The sequence below is a fragment of the Micrasema longulum genome, unplaced genomic scaffold, assembly GCF_059751315.1.
Source record: "Micrasema longulum isolate JH-2025_06_02 unplaced genomic scaffold, ASM5975131v1 h1tg000334l, whole genome shotgun sequence".
Classification (NCBI taxonomy): domain Eukaryota; kingdom Metazoa; phylum Arthropoda; class Insecta; order Trichoptera; family Brachycentridae; genus Micrasema; species Micrasema longulum.
Genome location: NW_028277538.1, coordinates 84,797 through 103,167, shown reverse-complemented (window position 1 = coordinate 103,167; position 18,371 = coordinate 84,797). Strand labels below are relative to the sequence as shown.

At 34.2% G+C, this 18,371-nt stretch overlaps 1 protein-coding gene across 1 annotated transcript; it reads left to right on the top strand.

Annotated features, from left to right (window-relative positions):
* The first annotated feature begins 3,623 nt into the window (after nucleotides 1-3,623).
* Nucleotides 3,624-16,204, top strand: DhpD (guanine deaminase). Its single transcript, XM_088225167.1, has 8 exons — nucleotides 3,624-4,200; nucleotides 4,331-4,591; nucleotides 9,184-9,402; nucleotides 10,929-11,036; nucleotides 12,991-13,098; nucleotides 13,539-13,704; nucleotides 14,818-14,967; nucleotides 15,701-16,204. The coding sequence occupies exons 1-8, from the start codon at nucleotides 4,087-4,089 to the stop codon at nucleotides 15,925-15,927; spliced, it is 1,353 nt and encodes a 450-aa protein (XP_088081293.1). The 5' UTR covers nucleotides 3,624-4,086; the 3' UTR covers nucleotides 15,928-16,204.
* Nucleotides 16,205-18,371: the final 2,167 nt, after the last annotated feature.

Sequence of the window (18,371 nt, the reverse complement as noted above, 5' to 3'; positions counted from 1 at the left end):
AAAAGCATATACGAGTATAATAAATCAGCCTTACATTAATGCGTAGATCTCGACATTTGTATTATTATTATCATACATTTACACAGCATTCGGGTTGTTTCCATCCTTGTTTTTCCAGCCCCATACATAAGAATCTGCACCAGGATTCTATTGTGAATGGTTAATTTCGCCTCCTGTGATAAGCTTTTATTGCCAAGGTTGATTTTAGTGCACCGTTTTCCCTGTTTTCGGCACTCACTCTCATTTTAATACTTTTCTAATTTAGGTATCGAATTATGTAAAAATGTTCGCAGCGTTAATTATTAAGTGTCTTGGAATTCGAAAATAAAACGTGCATTACAAATAACATAGAATGTAAATTTTATAGTTATTTCTCATGCTTAAAATAAATTTTAAAAACATTAAATTTTGTTTAAGAAATTCGTTTAAAAAAATAATAATACGTATTACTATTATACGCGTAAAATAATTCCAAACAAAAGTTTAGTATTAACGTTTTATAACATTATGTCATAAATAATGTTATGATATCTTTTTGTCAATGGAGAGAAAATCATTTTGTAAATATCGGTGAAGATCGAAATACAGATGTAGCACATATTAATATATTAATTTATTGATATGTGAAGTATTACACAATACGACCAAACATGTTTGTAAATTGATAATATGTAATCAGTTTTTTATCATCAAGGTTACAGTTTTCTCAAATCAATGAAACTTGTACTAAATGTCTGTGGTGGCTCATAATAAAATATAATCACATTTAATATTTCTGTCATACGCCGATCCCTCCAACATATAATATCGTTACTCACAAATCGTCGATTTTTAGTATTTAATCATGTATAATATTTGTCCTGTATATCATTATGTCTTCAGTTCCAACGAAAAAAAAAACATTTGGCAACTATGTAGTGACATTTTTTTTTGGCCGCATATTGTCGTATCTCATATTTTTTACAAAGTATACTATTATTTTAATCCTTGCGATAGTATTCATGGGACAAAGGAGATGGCTGAAAGCGGCATAAGTATAATAAATTTACATATCGTAACTTCGGTGAGACAAGGGCACAATTATTAAAAATTCTTAAAATGAGTTAAGTATGCCAATGTGCCTTAAAAACTTCATTTTATATGGAGGAACAAATTCCCCCATTAAGTTCAGTCTCATTTCGCCAGAGAGCCAAACTGTTTTTGTCACATTGGCAGAATAACATGATATGATTCTACAAAAAGCTTAAAATGTCTCTAATTAAAATATCCAAAGGTGCCCTTGTCTAAGCGAAGGTACGATATGTGTTTTCTGGACTGGTCGGATGTTCGCCGGATATATACAGGTGTTCTTTAAACCTTGTCACATCCAAAACCACGATGATCAGTATGAGTAAGAAAACATATTGGCACATTAAAATAAATTTTTAGAACGACTAAAATCTTAAAAACTAAAATATTAAAAAAATATAAATGGTTGCTTACTTCTGCAGGGGCGAAACGAAGAGGGGGGAGGGGGGATTCTGATACACCCTCAACCACACGGCCGCTCCCCCCTCGCTTCTCCCCTGCAGAAGTAAGCAACCATTTATTTATTTTTTATATTTTATTTTTAAAATTTTTCTTTGTTCTAAATATTTTTTTTAAATATGCCAATATGTTCTCTTGCCTATATTGATCATCGTGGTTTCGGATGTGACAGGGTTTAAAGAGCACCCTGTATATACATTAACTCTTCTTAAACTAAAACTTTGTATTCAAAATAGACGTGTGCAAAATATATAAAAAACATCATTATTTAGAATTATATTAAGTTGAAAATTTTAGTGCTGGTACTTTTTCTGCTGTTTCTGCGTTGGTAATTTTTCCGTTTTACAAAATTATCGTATTTGTATAGAGTATATCATTGTATGTCCGAAGACGGCAGATACAACTGGGCGCTATTATGGGTTTTTGGATGGTCCTAGTTTCCATAATAAACATCAAAAAACAAATAAACGGGGACACGCCAATGGCAAATATGTCTAAAAAAAAATATAAAATGCAAAAAAAAATCATTGCTCTAGAGCAGTGATTTTGCAATAGAGCCATAATCCAAGGAGAAAATACGAGAATCATTTGTATAAAGAAAAGTCTGACCGCGTTTCCTCATAAGATAAAAGATTATTAAGTATACTTACAAAACTTTACTTTATAATGCTTTTACATTACCATAGAAACAGGTTCAGTGTTTTAAATAAAACCATCGACCTATTAATACATATAGACGCACCCTAAGCCCAGTAAAATTATAACACTCAATTAATGCTCAAATCATGCAGGAATACGATTTTCAAAAATGTATTAAATGTTATTGAATTTTGGTTTATGGTTTAAATGTATTTTAATTGTTATTTTAGTTTTAGATCTAAGAGCTTATTTTTATTATTTTAGTATTACCAAAATTCCAGTAAAAATAAATAAATGGGTAGAAATGATAAGGAATTTATGGAAAGAATCTAATTGGGATCCATAAAGAAGATTTTTATATACGAAAAATTAACATCCTCCCAATGTTTTTGTATATGCATTCTCGTCGAATGGTTGGTCGATGAATAAAACAATTACACTCCTTAATTTTTTTCTGCAGATTGAATTAAAGATTTTAAGAGCTATAAACATGCCGAGCGCAAAGTTCACCATTTAAAAAAAAACACATGTAAATCGGCACGGGAGTTATTTAGTCCACCGAGGACACACATACGAACATTGCATTTTATATGTATAGAAGATATATAAAAGAAAACACATTTATATTTATAGTAGTTTTAAGGATTTACAACAAAAAAATCACTATTAAGAAACATCGCGTGAAAAAACATCGCCAGTTATCGAATTTGTATATTTCTACAGGATTCTTTAAACCCTGTCACATCCGAATCCACGATGATCAGTTATGGACAAGACGACATATTGGCAGTTTACAAAAATATTTAGAACAAAGAATTTTTTTTTAATAAAATATTTCAAAAAACAAATGGTTGCTTACTTCTGCAGGGGAGAAGTGAGGGGAGCTCGGTTGTCGGTGTATCAGACTCCCCCCTCCCCCCCTCGTTTCTCCCCTGCAGAAGTAAGGAACCATTTGATTTTTTTTTTTTTTTTTTTCAATTTTATTCGTTACTAAAAAATATTTTAATGTGCCAATATATCTTCTTGCATACTGATCATCGTGGTTTCGGATGTGACAGGGTTTAATGAACACCCTGTATATCGACATCGATGTTTTATCCGATGTTTTTAGCGATGTATCCTAGCATCTCTAGGCCATCTAAGTAAAATTTGTATTCCAGAGCCCTTATTCTGCAACTAATTCGATCGTTTCTTAAATCCATTCGTATTGTGTGATCGAAAACGAGAGCGAAATACGATTTTTATAGCGTTAGAGTGAGATGGATGTATAAGAAACGAACGAACTTACGAAACGAAATTGGGACAGAATAAGATTTCTGTGACTTTATTCTGCAACTACTTCGTTTCGTAAATTCATTCGTATCGTATGAGCGGAAACGAAAGCGAAATACGATTTTGATTGCGTTAGAGTGAAATGGATATATGACGAGCCAACGAAACGAAATTGCGGCTGAAATTTCGTTTACAACACATATGGGGTTAAAAATACCTCTGATTTAATTTACGATTTACGGTAGTTTTGAAAACCAGTTGAAAGCAGCGACTTGTCACTCAGTATCAGTAATTGCGCTTCGTGGTATCAGTTAATAGTTTACCGATTAATTAGCAATCAATATTATAATTTATAATTATAACTTGGACAATTGCAAGTACGGGAAACTACGCTACTGTGCTAAATATGAAATATTATGATCGATTATGATGAACCGACCACGCTGTGAAGTTTAGTTTTATTAAGATCGCGATTTAATCTCAGTGTTCTAAACAGAGAATTATCACAAAACAAACTACGCTTCTGAAAATCAAATTGCGTGTTATGATTCAAACCGATTACTTTTTAAGTCAAGTTAATTAGTTAATACGCACGAGCCATCATCCGTAATCATTGCTTTATTCTGTTTTTGTTTACACACAAGTTAAATGGATAAGAATAATCATGATTCCGCGACTATATTTGTCGGTAATATTGTCCATTGCGCCTCGAACAAATCCCTCGACGTTTTTAATGGATATATCGTAGTTGAAAAGGGAAAGGTAATAAAAACTCCACTCTTGTTTTTATTTCATTTCGGCTGTCACTTTTTGATTTTGGCGGGAATCGGAAAAACGACGAATGTTCTCGCGATTTGAAACTTTTACATGTTTTTCTATTTTTACTTTTCAGATTGTTTTGATCGGCAAAGCGAAATCGGTTGAGGACGTCAGTCAGAAGCTCGGATTGAAAAAATACGTCGTAACGGAGCTTCTTCCGACACAGTTCATAATTCCTGGATTCGCGGACTGTCACTTGCACGCCCCGCAATTTCCTAACCTCGGCCTGGGACTCGATAAACCTCTTCTGGAGTGGCTTTCGTCGTACACTTTTCCTTTAGAAAAGAAATACGAAGATGTCCAGTTCGCGAAAAGTGTATACAAAAATGTCGTGGTAAGCGTTAAATGCGTATTATCATTTTATCATATCATATCATATCATGCACAATTCGCTGACTGAAAATCAGTCGCAGTTTTTTTTTGTAAGAATAGTTTTACAAATTCGCTGAAACTTCGTTTTGCACTGTTTTTTAAAAATATTTATTTTATTTTGAATATTGAAATAGAATATTTATAAATAGAAATATAAATACTTCATTTATAAGTTATTTAACACATATTACTTAACCTTCAGTTTAAATTATAAATGTTTTTTCCCATTTCGTAATATGTTTTACTGCCTTATATAAAATAGAATTTTATGACTTCGCCCTGTTTTTTATAAATGAGGTCTGATTTTTACATTGTTTCTGGCATTGTGATCATGTTCATGTTTGCTTTGATCAATTTTTTTCCGAAATTCTGTGCTTTTCATAAAATGAATATTATTATACACAAACATCATCGCATTGAAAAATATTCTTTGCTTATTTATATGTTAATACTTTTAATTCTTTTATTTTTCGATTTATACTTATAGTGGATACAAATATTTATAGGAGGTGTAACTTTTTCCTTCAATGTGAAAGTGATGTAATATGTTTCAATATTCAGAGACAAAATAAGTGTCACTCGTCTTTTATTTCTATAACAAATTACAATAATTTTCCACCAAGATTTTCACTAACAAACTTGAATATTTAAATATTCTAAAAATAATTGATCAAACATTATTTGTTAATCTTCAGTTATGGCTGATATAAAATCCAACAATTATACCTTCAATATTTTATGAACACATTTCTATCGAATTTGAACAGGTGTGAATACAGTGTTTGCAGAATGTTTATTCAATGCTTCGGTTTTTAAGATTTCCCAACCAGGGCTTGAAAAAAATCACATTTTTAATTTTTGTGTTCTCACCGGGAATCAAACCCGAAACCTTCCGTGTGTGAGTCAAGTGTCTTGACCACTACACCACGGAGGCCGCCATATCACCTCTTATAAGCGCGTAGAGCACTGCACTAGTAAGAAAGCAATAAGAAAAATAATTACATTGGTATCAAATTGACAGACATCTCAATAAAAACAAATTGCAAATAACAGAAAAAACAATAGATAATGGCCATCATCATCATCATTCATATAATCTCCACAAAGAGCCTCCATACATCTCTATCGACTGCCAGCTCCTGTGCGGCCGACGAACAGTCAGCAGTGGATGTCCAGGGCTTTATGTCTTGTAAAGTGGGCAAGCGTGGTTAAGTATATGACCCAGCCGATCGTATCGCCTCCGCTTGATGACAGTTGTCACTGGAGTTTGCTGCGTCCGTTCTCTTTTAACTTCATTCTGCACAAAGTCAAACCACCGCACACCCAAGATTCTCATGGCTACCCATAAATGATTGGCTTTTCTAAACATGCATTTACCTGAACCTGTGAAATTTCAAAGTAGTTCATCTTTACCAAAACACATTTTTATAATTTTTTTCGTACATTTTTGAGAAACTTCGCCCTTTGATTAAATGCTCTAATTTTACCGCTTGTAAGAAAAAAAAATATATATCCAATTTCCGTAGCCCTAAACTTCCTTGTCATTATTAAAAATGTGTTTTAAATAGAAGAATGAAATGGATTTTTTTTTCATTTTACTAAAGTAATTATGTTCTCGATTCCACTAGATTGAGAAATATCCATCTCCTCCTCACAAAAACTCTGCCACCTTGAGTATGCTGATGATGCAGTTATAATTGAAGATTCAGTCTTGGGTCTTCAAGTCGATTTACTAAATAGGTACTCCGCATGTGTAGGTTTAAAAATCAATATGGCAAAAACCCACGTACTGCGCAACACTTTGTGCCTTGACTCTATCAAACAAAGTCATTGAATGGGTCGAGAGTTTCAAATACCTGGGGTGTGTATGTTACAGAAAATGGCAGCTTTCAAAGAGATTGGACATTCACTCGGCGAAAACCAAATGCCGCCTGTATAACGCCTGCATAGGGAATATGGAAGTCTTACGACCTCCCTTCTCAATAATGTTTTCCCTCTCTGTTGCAATAAATTTAAATATGAATAACTCCCTAAGGAGAAAATCCAGCCAGTCCGCAAGCATTTGGACATACTCAAACATTGCTGAATTAACTACCTGGTAAAAGAAGAAGCATGAAGATTGGAAAATTGTTTTCAGGCGTTGCCTAGTAGGTGATTTGGTTCAGCCGGATGAATCTCACCCACGTGATAAAGGTTTCAGCTCTTTTACTTCACAAAAGTCAACAGATGGAAGAGTTGAGGAAATGTGGATGTTCAAACATGTGTAAAGTGGCCACTTAAACCAGCCAATGACAGCCCTGTAAATGCCTAGACTTCCATATTTCCCTTTCAAAAATGTTTTCCCTCTCCGTTGTAATAAATTTAAATATTAGTTTATTAGTTAATAGTGTTCTATATCATATTATTATATCGCTCTCACAGCAATCTCAGGTCAAGGCCCCTCCTAGTTACAACGCTACAAAATATAAATACAAGGGACCCTGCTCTAATTACCATTACTCAATCATCTAATTCAACACATATTTTATGTATTAAAAAATTATGTCAGCAAGTTCGCAGACAATTTTTTCTCATATGAACACATATCATAACTTTCTTATTTTTGAAAAATATTTCACTTCCGGTTGGACCGTAGTTGATAATTTCAAGTAAATCTTGTTTGACTAACTTACTTTTTTTACTTTTTATGCCGGCTGTTTTTTATAGGGACGCAATATCTCTTCCTGCCACATAATGAGGAAGTTCAGTGTCTTTTTTTATTTGTTGAAAGACTATTAAACTAAGCAACAAAAAAAAAAATTTTTTAAAATTATGATTTTTTTGAAGTTTTGTATTTCTGAAATAACTCCGCGTGTGACGTCAGAGGTTGTTCTCTGTTAGTTCTTTCCATTGGTTTGTTTACAACAAGCCAACCAGATATCCTTCACAGCTCTCACATCATTGGTTGGTTCATATGAACCAGTGACGTCACTCAAAGTAGTGCGTTTTCATTAAATTATTTTTTTGTACATTTTCAAGAAACTTTGCTTTACAATTTAATGCTCTTATTTTTACAGCGCGCAAGAAAACATTTTTTGTATCAGATTTCCTGTAGAGCTGAAGTTCCTTATTACTTCAGCTTCATCCTCATCATTCCATGTCCGTTCCCTAGTTGGGGCATATGGTGTCCACGAAGATCCTCCAAGCATCTCTGTCGGCTGCCAGCTCCTGGGCATCCTCCCAAGTCAAACCACCTCACACCCTGAGATTCTTCTGAGACACCTATTCTCAAAACTCAGAATTTCGCTATTTCAGGCCCTAGTGAGGTGCCACGATTCACATCCGTAGATGAGAATAGGAGTTATGCAGGCGTTATATAGGCGGCATTTGGTTTTCACCGAGTAAATATCCTTCATAACTTTAACTTTAGTTTCACATGGGCTTAAACCGTCTATTCAATACCAATGCGTTTTAGGCTGACAGCTAAAGCTGTCATTTCCTCATTGAGAGGCTCAATTTTATAGCAGGCATAACTGTTCATGCAATGCTATATTCACCAGGGGTGAATCGTCCAAATAAGTGATTATGCACAGCTTACCATTATATTTTACTTTCGATAATAATGTTTCATTTATTTATTCGGGATTTATACAGCTATTACATGAAAAAAAAGTAGAAATATATTAACAATACTAGCCAATTTAAAAAATCCACTATAAATCTAATAATACATAAGAAAAGAGTTTACAAAGTTGTATGTGTGCGATGTTTGTATTTATGCGTGTAAATGAATTTGTGAGGGTGCGTGTGTGTGGGTGCCTCAGTAAAAAAAATGTAGCAATGTTTTGAGTATTTCCAAATACTTACAGACCGGGAGGATCTCCTCCCCAGGGAGTTATTCATATTCAAATTTGTTGCAACAGAGAGGGAAAACATTTTTGAGAAGGGAATATGGATGTCTAGGCATTTACAGGGCTTATGACCTGTCTTTGGCTGGTTTAAGTGGCCACTTTACACAATGTGAACATTCACCATTCTGCCTATGTTTGAACATTTAAATTTCCTCAACTCTTCTATCGGTTGACTTTTGTGAAGTAAAGGAGCTGAAACCTTTATCATGCGGGTGAGATTCATCCGGCTGAACCTATTCACCTACTAGGCACAATTTTCCAATTTTTATACTTCTTCTTTTACCAGGTAGTTGATTCGGCAATGTTTTGAGTATGTCCAGCCTCAAACATAAGCAGAATGGTGAATGTTACACAGTTTACAACACAATTTTAAAAAGCAAAAATTATTAACAGCTGAAACAAGACTTAGATTTTTTTTATTAAAGGCACAAGACCAAAATCTGGGAAAATGACAACAAAAACACACTTTTTGTCATCAAACCAGCCAATGACAGGTAAATGCCCAGACTTCTATATTTCCTCCTCTGAAATGTTCTCCATCTCAGTTACATTGTGTTAAATAATAAATCTTTTAATGTATCTTAAAATAGGGACTCCCAATTCTGTAATAAATAAAAAATCAGTCTTAACCGACAAGTAATTGTTTCCGTTGTCTCTTGTCCAGCGGCGAACCCTGCGTCACGGCACCACCACAGCCTGTTACTTCGGGTCCCTGCACCTGGAGGGCTCCTCGGAGCTGGCCAGCGTGGCGGCCGACCTCGGGCAGCGCGCCCTGGTGGGGAAGGTCAGCATGAACATGCCCAACCCGGCCGGTTACTACAACTCTACGGAGCAGGAATTAGCCGATACGAAGACTTTCATCAAACGTGTGCAAGGGATGAGGGTAGGTATTAGCTAAAATTTTTTTTTTTTTTTTTACATTGCTACATAGGGTCATTTTTATAATGGAAATTAATACCACCTGATTGAGACATAGAAATGAACTCCCCCCTAACATTGTGAGTATGCAGTTCTTGAAAAATCTGTTGGTGATCTTCAGGAAATTGTTACAAACTGCAGGAACACTCTGCCCGCCTGGGTCTTAATATTAATCCAAAAAAGACTCAGATTATGTGTAACAAATCCTGTCCTGACCCTGATCAGCCTCTCTATAATAATGGGCAGAGGATCGAGAAAGTAGACAGCTTTAAATACTTGAGAGCTCACATAACCGAGGATGGAAGCATGCACAGCACAAAGAGCTCGCAGCCCGCCTAGGAATTGCTGGAACAACTTTTAACATGATGCGTGTTGTCTGAAACTCCAGTCTATACTCGGTTAAAATGAAATTCCAATTATATAACTAGGCGAGAGTGCTGGCTGGCGATAGGGTCTCCTGGAGGACTGTGGTGATGTCCACATGCTCCACTTAGGAGCGGATGTGGAAATGAAGACAAATCCAATTTTAAGACAATTTACTTTGTCAATATTTGCGTTCGATATTTATAAGTGGTATATATAACTCATTTTCGGCTTTAGTGGTGCATCAGTCATCAAAGCGCATAAAACTTCATATGAACAACAAAATATACAAAATGATCATCATTTTTTTAGAGACAAAGTTAATCATTATTTACCTTTTACATAACTGTCTTGGATGTTGGAACACATTGCAAGAAATTATGTCAATCGGTCGCTCCGTTTAGACATAATGGTTTTTTTTCTGTATCTTGTTTTATAGTAAAATCAAAATTAAAATGATATACACATATAATATGTTCATATTTGCTATTTATTTTCTCAAATCAAGTTTATTTGACTACTGTAGTCGCATTACTTTACGGGCTGTTTAACTCATCACGTAAAGCAGACTGTAAACATAAGTTAGAAATTAATTAATAGAAAGCAGATGGCTGCTAAACTGCTGATATTTACAGAAAAATAGATCCGTATTATCCGCAGAAACTGTATTCAGCAATCGAATTACACTATTAATGGGTGAATTCTGACTTGCATTTGTATGGCTTCTGGGTGCGTAAAACAGCGCATGAAATCTCGTTCTAGTATAATTATTGGGAACATCAAACTGATCTCTTTCAGTATATTTGGATTATATATATTTCCAGAAATCAGCTTATAGAAATGTTTCCCAAGAAAAATTTGAAGACGAGATTCGAGGGTGTTGTAATCCGGCGTCCCTGCTACAACTAATGCTGGATACAAGAATGGATAGTTATTATTTTCTTTAAGATTGTATTGCAAAAATCGCAAGTATCGCACAAATTGCCAAATGGTCGGGTAGGTAAGGAGAAATCGCCTTAAAGCAATTTACCCGCCCTTATATGTATAAAAACTGTGTATGTGTGTATATAAAGGGTTTAAAGAAATTAATAATTTGACGTGCTTATTTCTGTTATATTATCATTTCAGAATGACTTAGTAGAACCAGTTATAACTCCAAGATTTGCCCTGAGTTGTGACTTTGCATTGATGGAAAAATTAGGTGCCCTGGCTGAAAAATACAAATGCAGAATACAGGTGTGATATATTTCTCCAACAACTATCAATTTCATTTATAAAAAACTAAAATACTATTATTTAAATACCGTATACTCGAATAATGCTATTCTGAATCGACTCCATGTTCTCGGCAATAACTATTCCGACGTTGCTGATATTTTTCAAATAAAGTATAGCTTATATAAATCAACCCTATTTAATCATTTCAAAGATGATGAACGGTAATTTACATTTTTTAGATTATAGTGCTTTCTATGTTTACTTTTGTATGGGTATTATTGTGTACCATATTTAGATTATAGTGCTTTCTATGTTTACTTTTGTATGGGTATTATTGTGTACCATATTTACGTGTATACTTATTTTACTATATTTTTTTTTTTTTAATTTCGAGACAAGAATTAATTGTATTTAATATACTTATATATTGTACCTTTTAAAGAAAAATATAAATAAATTCTTTTCCTTTTAAAATTTTATCTGCACACATTGTTTAATTATTTTTTTATATCTAAATATGTTCTTTATACAAAACTGCCGTGTTATATATATATAGTATTTATGTAAAATAATACTTTTCAATTTAATTTTTAAGTTCTTCACATTATATTGAAATGTTTGTATTATTTTAAATATCTATCTTTTTAAGGTAAAAGGCACTGCGTGCCGTGTATATTAATAAATAAAAATTAAATCCAATGGGCAAATTCCTTCTTCTTTATTCCCAGAACAATTTTATCTTCATACATTTATTTTCTTTTAATTTTGTAAAATGTCATTTGTAAATAAATAATTCGATTCATCTCAATTTTTGATTCTCAACTCCTAAGAGCACTGCGTAATGTTTGCTTTGCGAATGGGAGTTCCGAGTTCGATTCCCTATGAGATAGAAAAATAACGTAATTTTGTGAAAAAAGATACAGTCGAACTTGGTTATAACGATCGCGGAAATAGCAAGATTACGGATATAATGAGGAAACATTAATTGATATTTTAGTTTGCGGTTTTCTCCATACATTTATTTACTTTTATAACGAGCTTCTTCTCGGGCATACCGTTCAAAAATACTGTCAACAGTTGAGCGAAAACTCTTCAATTGTTTAAAACCATCATTTTCGAAATAATAACCTAAGTAATAAAATCCAACTTATTACCGATGCCACCGGCCATTGGGATTGGTTTATGTTTATGATACTATGTAAGTGTCTAATACCCGTATGCAGAGACAAACCTTAAGATGAGGACAGTACATTCTATTGTCTTCACCTTCGGGTTATTCTCTGCATTTGAAAATAGAATGTACTTTTCTCACCTTAAGTTTTGTCTCTGCATACCGGTATAAGTACCTTTTTGGTGTTTTCGCAGACAGCTTTGACAAAATTTTACACACATGGTTAAAATTGCGTGTAAAAAATCCAAGATTTGTGAACTTGGTAAGCGCAGGCTCGGCACCTCGTTACAATTTACAATTTCTTTTGTAGTTTATCAATGAGATCCTTGTTTCGGGGGGTTTTACAATGTTTATTTAAATGTTCGATGGTCAATGCATAATGAACATTACAAGTGGGTGATGTCCGATAAGTTAAAACCTTACCCTTGAATTGTAAACATGACTACTAACAAGCGGGAGTGTTTTTTTAATTAAGCTTAATGCATGTTTAGACATGGTGGTGTTCGCATCTCTATAAATCTGCATGTGATTGATGTATTTTTGGAAATACCATGAGTATATGAGGGTACTAAAAACAAACTTGGAAATCTCCACCAAAAATGTGTTAATTTTTTTTTTTTTTTTTTCTTTTATTTATTTATTTAGTTCTATGTATTTACATAGTCTAATATATATTTACAACACAATATTTACATCTATACTTGTTAATGTTAGCAGCTTTCTAGGGAGCTGAATCCAGTCCTTGTCTACAAAAATTTGAACAAACTCAAAATATTGTAGATAATGTAATTTTTTTTTCAGACTCACGTATCAGAAAATATAACCGAAGTGGAACTAATTAAAGAGCTGTATCCCCAACACCCCACATACTGCGATGTGTATTTTAAAGCTGGACTTCTCACTGACAAGGTTTGCGCACATCATAATTATGGTGCATTGGATAGTTGATATTACACTGCTATTTTCTTTAATTTACCTTTCTTTTACATAGGTTAATATTTATATTTGTTACAGATGTAATATTTCTTTTTATATATAAATACGGTTTACCATTGTATACTTTTCTCAATGTTTTTATTCTTTTTTAATATGATATTTTTTGTTGTATTTTATTTCACTGTTTTTATTGTAATTATGTAAATTAATAACATAAATTGCATTTTAATTCCTTGGCAATTAAAAGGAGAAAAAAATAGGAGGCATTAGTTTTTGACTGACCCTAAATAAATGACTGAAATGAGTTAAGGATTTGACTTTTTCAGTACACTTTTAAATCAGTTAGCAGATGTCTGCACTTTGGATTTCCTTCCCAACTTAATGATTTTTCAATTTGAAATGTTCACATTTAGTGCATTCTGGCGCACGCCATCTACCTCACGGATGCAGAGCTGGAGCTGCTGGGCAAACGCGGGGTGTCCATCGCGCACTGCCCGGCCTCCAACACTCGCCTCCGGTCGGGGCTCTGCCCCCTGCGCAAGCTTCAGCAGCACGGTATCGCCATTGGGCTCGGCACAGGTACTGTCTATGTTATAATCAGTACCCTGCGATGTAATTAAAAGGTATAACAATACAATTTTGATGTCACTTTCAACGAGTTGTAAACAACTCGCTATTAGAAAATGGGAACCAAGTGGGGCACAACCCGATTCTTCTTGTTTTACACACATACATATCTACTGAAGAAATATTCCACAAATCACAACTTATGACACCAAAGCAATTATACGCTAAAACAATACTCACTTACAGATTCAAAAACTACTCTTACTCAAATGAAAGAAATAACCCCTACAATACAATTAAAAAAATTATAATTTAAAAATACATCACATACAAATAATAGATCCTCAACACAAAGACAACTTAAACAAATACAAACTAATACCACTTTCGGACAAAGGGATTTTGAGTATTATTCAATTAAAATCTATAACCTACTGCCACTATCTATTAAAACAATTAGTAACAAGAAAATGTTCAAAAAGGCTATAAAAAATGGATAGTGGAGCTGGGTAGAAGTAAAATGGATTGTCTTATTCGCCCAAACCAATATTGAATCAACTGCTCCACAAATATGTATACAGCTTATGTTAAGGTTTTGTTCTTTCATTGTGTGTTTTGTCTTTTTGTAATATAAATAATATAGATGTACATAAATTAATTATAAACATAAATACGTAGTGTTTAAAACTGTCTGAATATTTTGTTAATTATCTCTGTTTATTAAGTTAGTCTTCTTTGTTTATTCTCAACTGTAAAAATATTTTTAAAAAGTATATTGTTAAGTGTCCTCGGCACGAGTAACCCCAGTGAGGTCACATTATGTTTATTATTAATTATAGTTTGTAATGGAAAAAATATGAATTAATAAATAAAATAAAAATATATTATAAAATACATTTATTAATTAACATGACTTTTGGGAGATTATTGAACAAACTTGTAATAATGCTATGCTATTCAATGAACAACCAGACGGAGAACAATTCATCAGAGCATGATTTTTACTACCGACATTATTGATCATTTAAACACAGCATTCTCAAAAAAGAGTTTTGATTTACGGAATGATGGGAATAAATCGAGAAGTCTCATTTAGTTTTTCACGCCAGTACTATTATCCTGTAGATGTCTCGGGTGGCGACAGTCCGTCGATCCTAGATGCGATGCGGCGCTGTATGGACGTATCCACTCACCTGTCTCTGGTGCTGGGCGAGGCCCCCGCCCCGGTCTCCTGGCGCGAGGCCTTCTACCTCGCCACGCTAGGAGGAGCCACAGGTATACACACTTTATTGCGCAAAAAAGCAGTCAAACCAAAATATGTTTTTGAGTTGAGGCCCCAAGGACACCCGCCAATGAGATTGTCGGATGATATTCGGAGGTTGTTCGGCAGACAGTGGATGAGGAGTGGAGGAGATAAAAGAACCGCCGAAATATTTCTTCTCATTACTTCTTTACCGTGCGTTCTAAATTGGCATTATTCAGTTCAGTAGTCGGACTTCAAACCCCCAGAACTTGGCAATAAGCCCACCGATGCACAGCTTGCCCACAACATCGACATCAAATTGCTCGTTGCCAAACGAAAAAAGCTGCCCGAGGGAGCTCTCTGTAATCTGATAGCCTCGGTATCTTTGTGCTGAAAGAAGGTAATCCAGAAATACGTAATATGTACTTCATCGGATTGAGGAAAAAAGGGAAGTGAATTTTTCACTGAGTGGAATTAAATCGACGATTAATGCACAAATATGATTGTACAAAAAATAAGTAAATAAAAAACAAAGCGGCCTCCGTGGTGTAGTGGTCAAGACGCTCGACTCGCACACGGAAGGTTCCGGGTTCGATTCCTGGTGAGTACAGTGATTCTTCTCAAGCCTGGGCGTTCTGCGATGTAATTCACCACTGCCTCCTGGCCTTTGGTAAAGTATATATTTTATTTTTTTAAAACTTGCGTAGGGTTGTATAACCATCATTACAGCAATCTATCCTGTCCCTAATGTATTGTTCTCGTAAGCTCTGTCGCTGGAGAAGAAAACCGGGAATCTGGAGGTGGGGAAGGACTTCGACGCTCTGCTCGTGGACACCCAGAGCTTGGACTCCCCCATCGACCTGTACCAGGTGCCGGCCTCGGATCCGGAGCAAGAGGATGCCATCACCACCCTGCTGCAGCAGTTCATCTATCTCGGAGACGATAGGAATATTATCAAAGTCTTCGTCAGGGGAAGGGAAATTACCTTCTGAGTTGAAGATTGCAATAACCACTTAGGTTCAATTATTATTCATGTTTTTTTATTGGAAATATACAAAAAATCTTATTAGATGAGCGAAAATAATCTCATACATCTGATAATTCCTGGTCCTTGATTCCAATGTAATTTCAACACGGTTATCTGCAATCAGATGTATATAATGCACCTTCTCTAGCCACCTTCAAGGAACGCCTGAAACATTTCTATATTTCCTCAGAATTCGGAACTCCCTGTATTTTACTGTTTTTTTAAATACATGTATATTTTTATCCCTTTTCTTTCATTGGTTCCTCTTTCTCTCTCCTTCCATATTCATTACCTGATTCCACATTCTTCGTCCTTTAATATGTATAAAATAATGCTCTTTTTTAAAGTTAATACAGGCGTGTGCAAGCCTTATATCCCCATTAAAAACACAGCTGCTATTTTTAATTCATTAGGTTTTTTTTTAGATGTATGTATCTTTTTGATATTTTTGTTTTTTTTTAGTACAATTTCTTGACCAACCCTTCTTTTGACCAGTCTGTTTTTTTGATTGGCTGGAAGATATTGCTTTTAGCAATAAGTCCGCCGAAGTACTTATTCTTTGTACTTCAAGTTTTAAACACTGCTGCTACTACTATCGCGCCATTTCTCGTAGGGGTAGGCAGAGAGAATGGACCGCCGCACACGTCTATCCTGGCATACATTTCTACATCATCTTCTACCACATTCATACATGCCCTTCGGTTTTGTCTGCTTTTGACATAACCAGACATAAGATTTTGGTTTATCTGATCATGCCATGTCTTCCTTGGTCGTCCTCGTCTCACGTTCATTTTTGCCATATATACTTGTTTACCATTCTTTCGTCGTCCATTCGTTTTACATGACCAAACCATCTCAAAGACCCTTTCTTAATCTTATCAATTTATTATTAGTATTTGATTCAAATATATAATTATCTCAAAATATGAAATTGACATTATAAAATTTTTCTTCAAAGCTTATGCGAATTATTCTCAAAGTAATAATGAGCGCAAGCATTATCACTCTGAGGATTAATTACTTTTCAATTTGGCGCTAAGCCCTTTTTCAATAACCAGCCCACTCGAGATTGCCTATTAAAGCAGTAATTTTAAATACCTACTTCTTTTGTAAAAAAGTTGAACTTTATAATACATATTGAATTAATAAAAAAATGTTTTTGTTAAATAACTTGTGTTATTATTTCATAAGTACACTGAAACCTCGTTAGACTAAAACAAGACAGTCCAAAAATGAAATTAAAAAATTTTTGAGCATTAATTTAGCAATGCTTAATCAGGCCGGTGATAGGATTCTCGGGCCCCTCTAGTCCCTCTATTTGCACAATTTATGGAGTCATACAATCTGTATATAAATTCGCTGTCGTAGCACTAGTGTAGCAAGAAAAAAAAACTGCGGGAGATTCAAAACTTATTATAGACAAAAAAGTTTCCGGGGCCCGGTTGTTTCTATTTTTAATATAACGGTTGTTGTGTGGGTAAATTTAAAAAATAAATAAAATTATATTTCTAAAAAAATGTTTTCTCAGTTCGGTCCCAGGCCCCTTGGGCATAATAAAATAATTGGATGCCCAATTTCAAAAAATGCTCAAGTCCAATTTTATCGGTTTTGAGTTGGCAACACTGCCGCTTGGAGCATTTTGTGAACTATACATTTATTTTTAATAAAGAATACCCATACCGAATTTTGTATTTGAAAAATGGTTTAAAAAATATTATTTCAATTTCAAAAAATCCATAAGTCCTAAAAATCTCTTAGTCCAAGAGTTTTTTCCCTGAGAAAAAATCCCTTAGTTCTTTAAATACTTTTTTAAAATCCCCGAGTATACCTTAATAAAAAATACCTTAGGCTTAAGTCCACTTTTTTACAAGCAACAATTTTGTAACTAAACATGTATTTTCAATTTTCCGAAATTCTGTCATTTAACATTTCAGGAACAAAATGAGCACTTAAACTTGAAATATCTCAGAACTACAAAAATGGACTTAGGCAATTTTTGAAATTGGGCATCCAATTATACTATTCATTATTGGAATGCCCTACATCGCTCTTCTACTCACTCGGTGTATAATATATGATAGTGGTAATATTTTTTGTTAGGATTCCGACATGTCCATAAGAAAAACAATTAAGTTACAACAAAAAGTAAACAATCTAGTTTTAGGATTATGCGAGGAAACCTATCCAGCACTGTTTTTGTGTGGAACGTATTCCCCGCGCAAAAAGAGGCTCCAGTGTATTTGATATGGATCGATCGGGGATCGGTGGGGAAAAGACGGGCGACAAATAAAACCAAGATGTAATATATTTGACATATAAAATTTTATTAAAACGAATACAAAATAAGAGAAGGACTTGCACGAGGACAAATTATGAAACAGATACTACCCTGCAATCTTCATCATAAGT

Bases quoted from the DNA above. Each gene is read 5' to 3' on its own strand.
- DhpD (XM_088225167.1), top strand. From the start codon at position 4,087: ATGGATAAGAATAATCATGATTCCGCGACTATATTTGTCGGTAATATT. The intron at 11,037-12,990 runs GTGTGATATATT...TTTTTTTTTCAG, and splicing joins AATACAAATGCAGAATACAG to ACTCACGTATCAGAAAATAT. The intron at 14,968-15,700 runs GTATACACACTT...TGTTCTCGTAAG, and splicing joins CACGCTAGGAGGAGCCACAG to CTCTGTCGCTGGAGAAGAAA.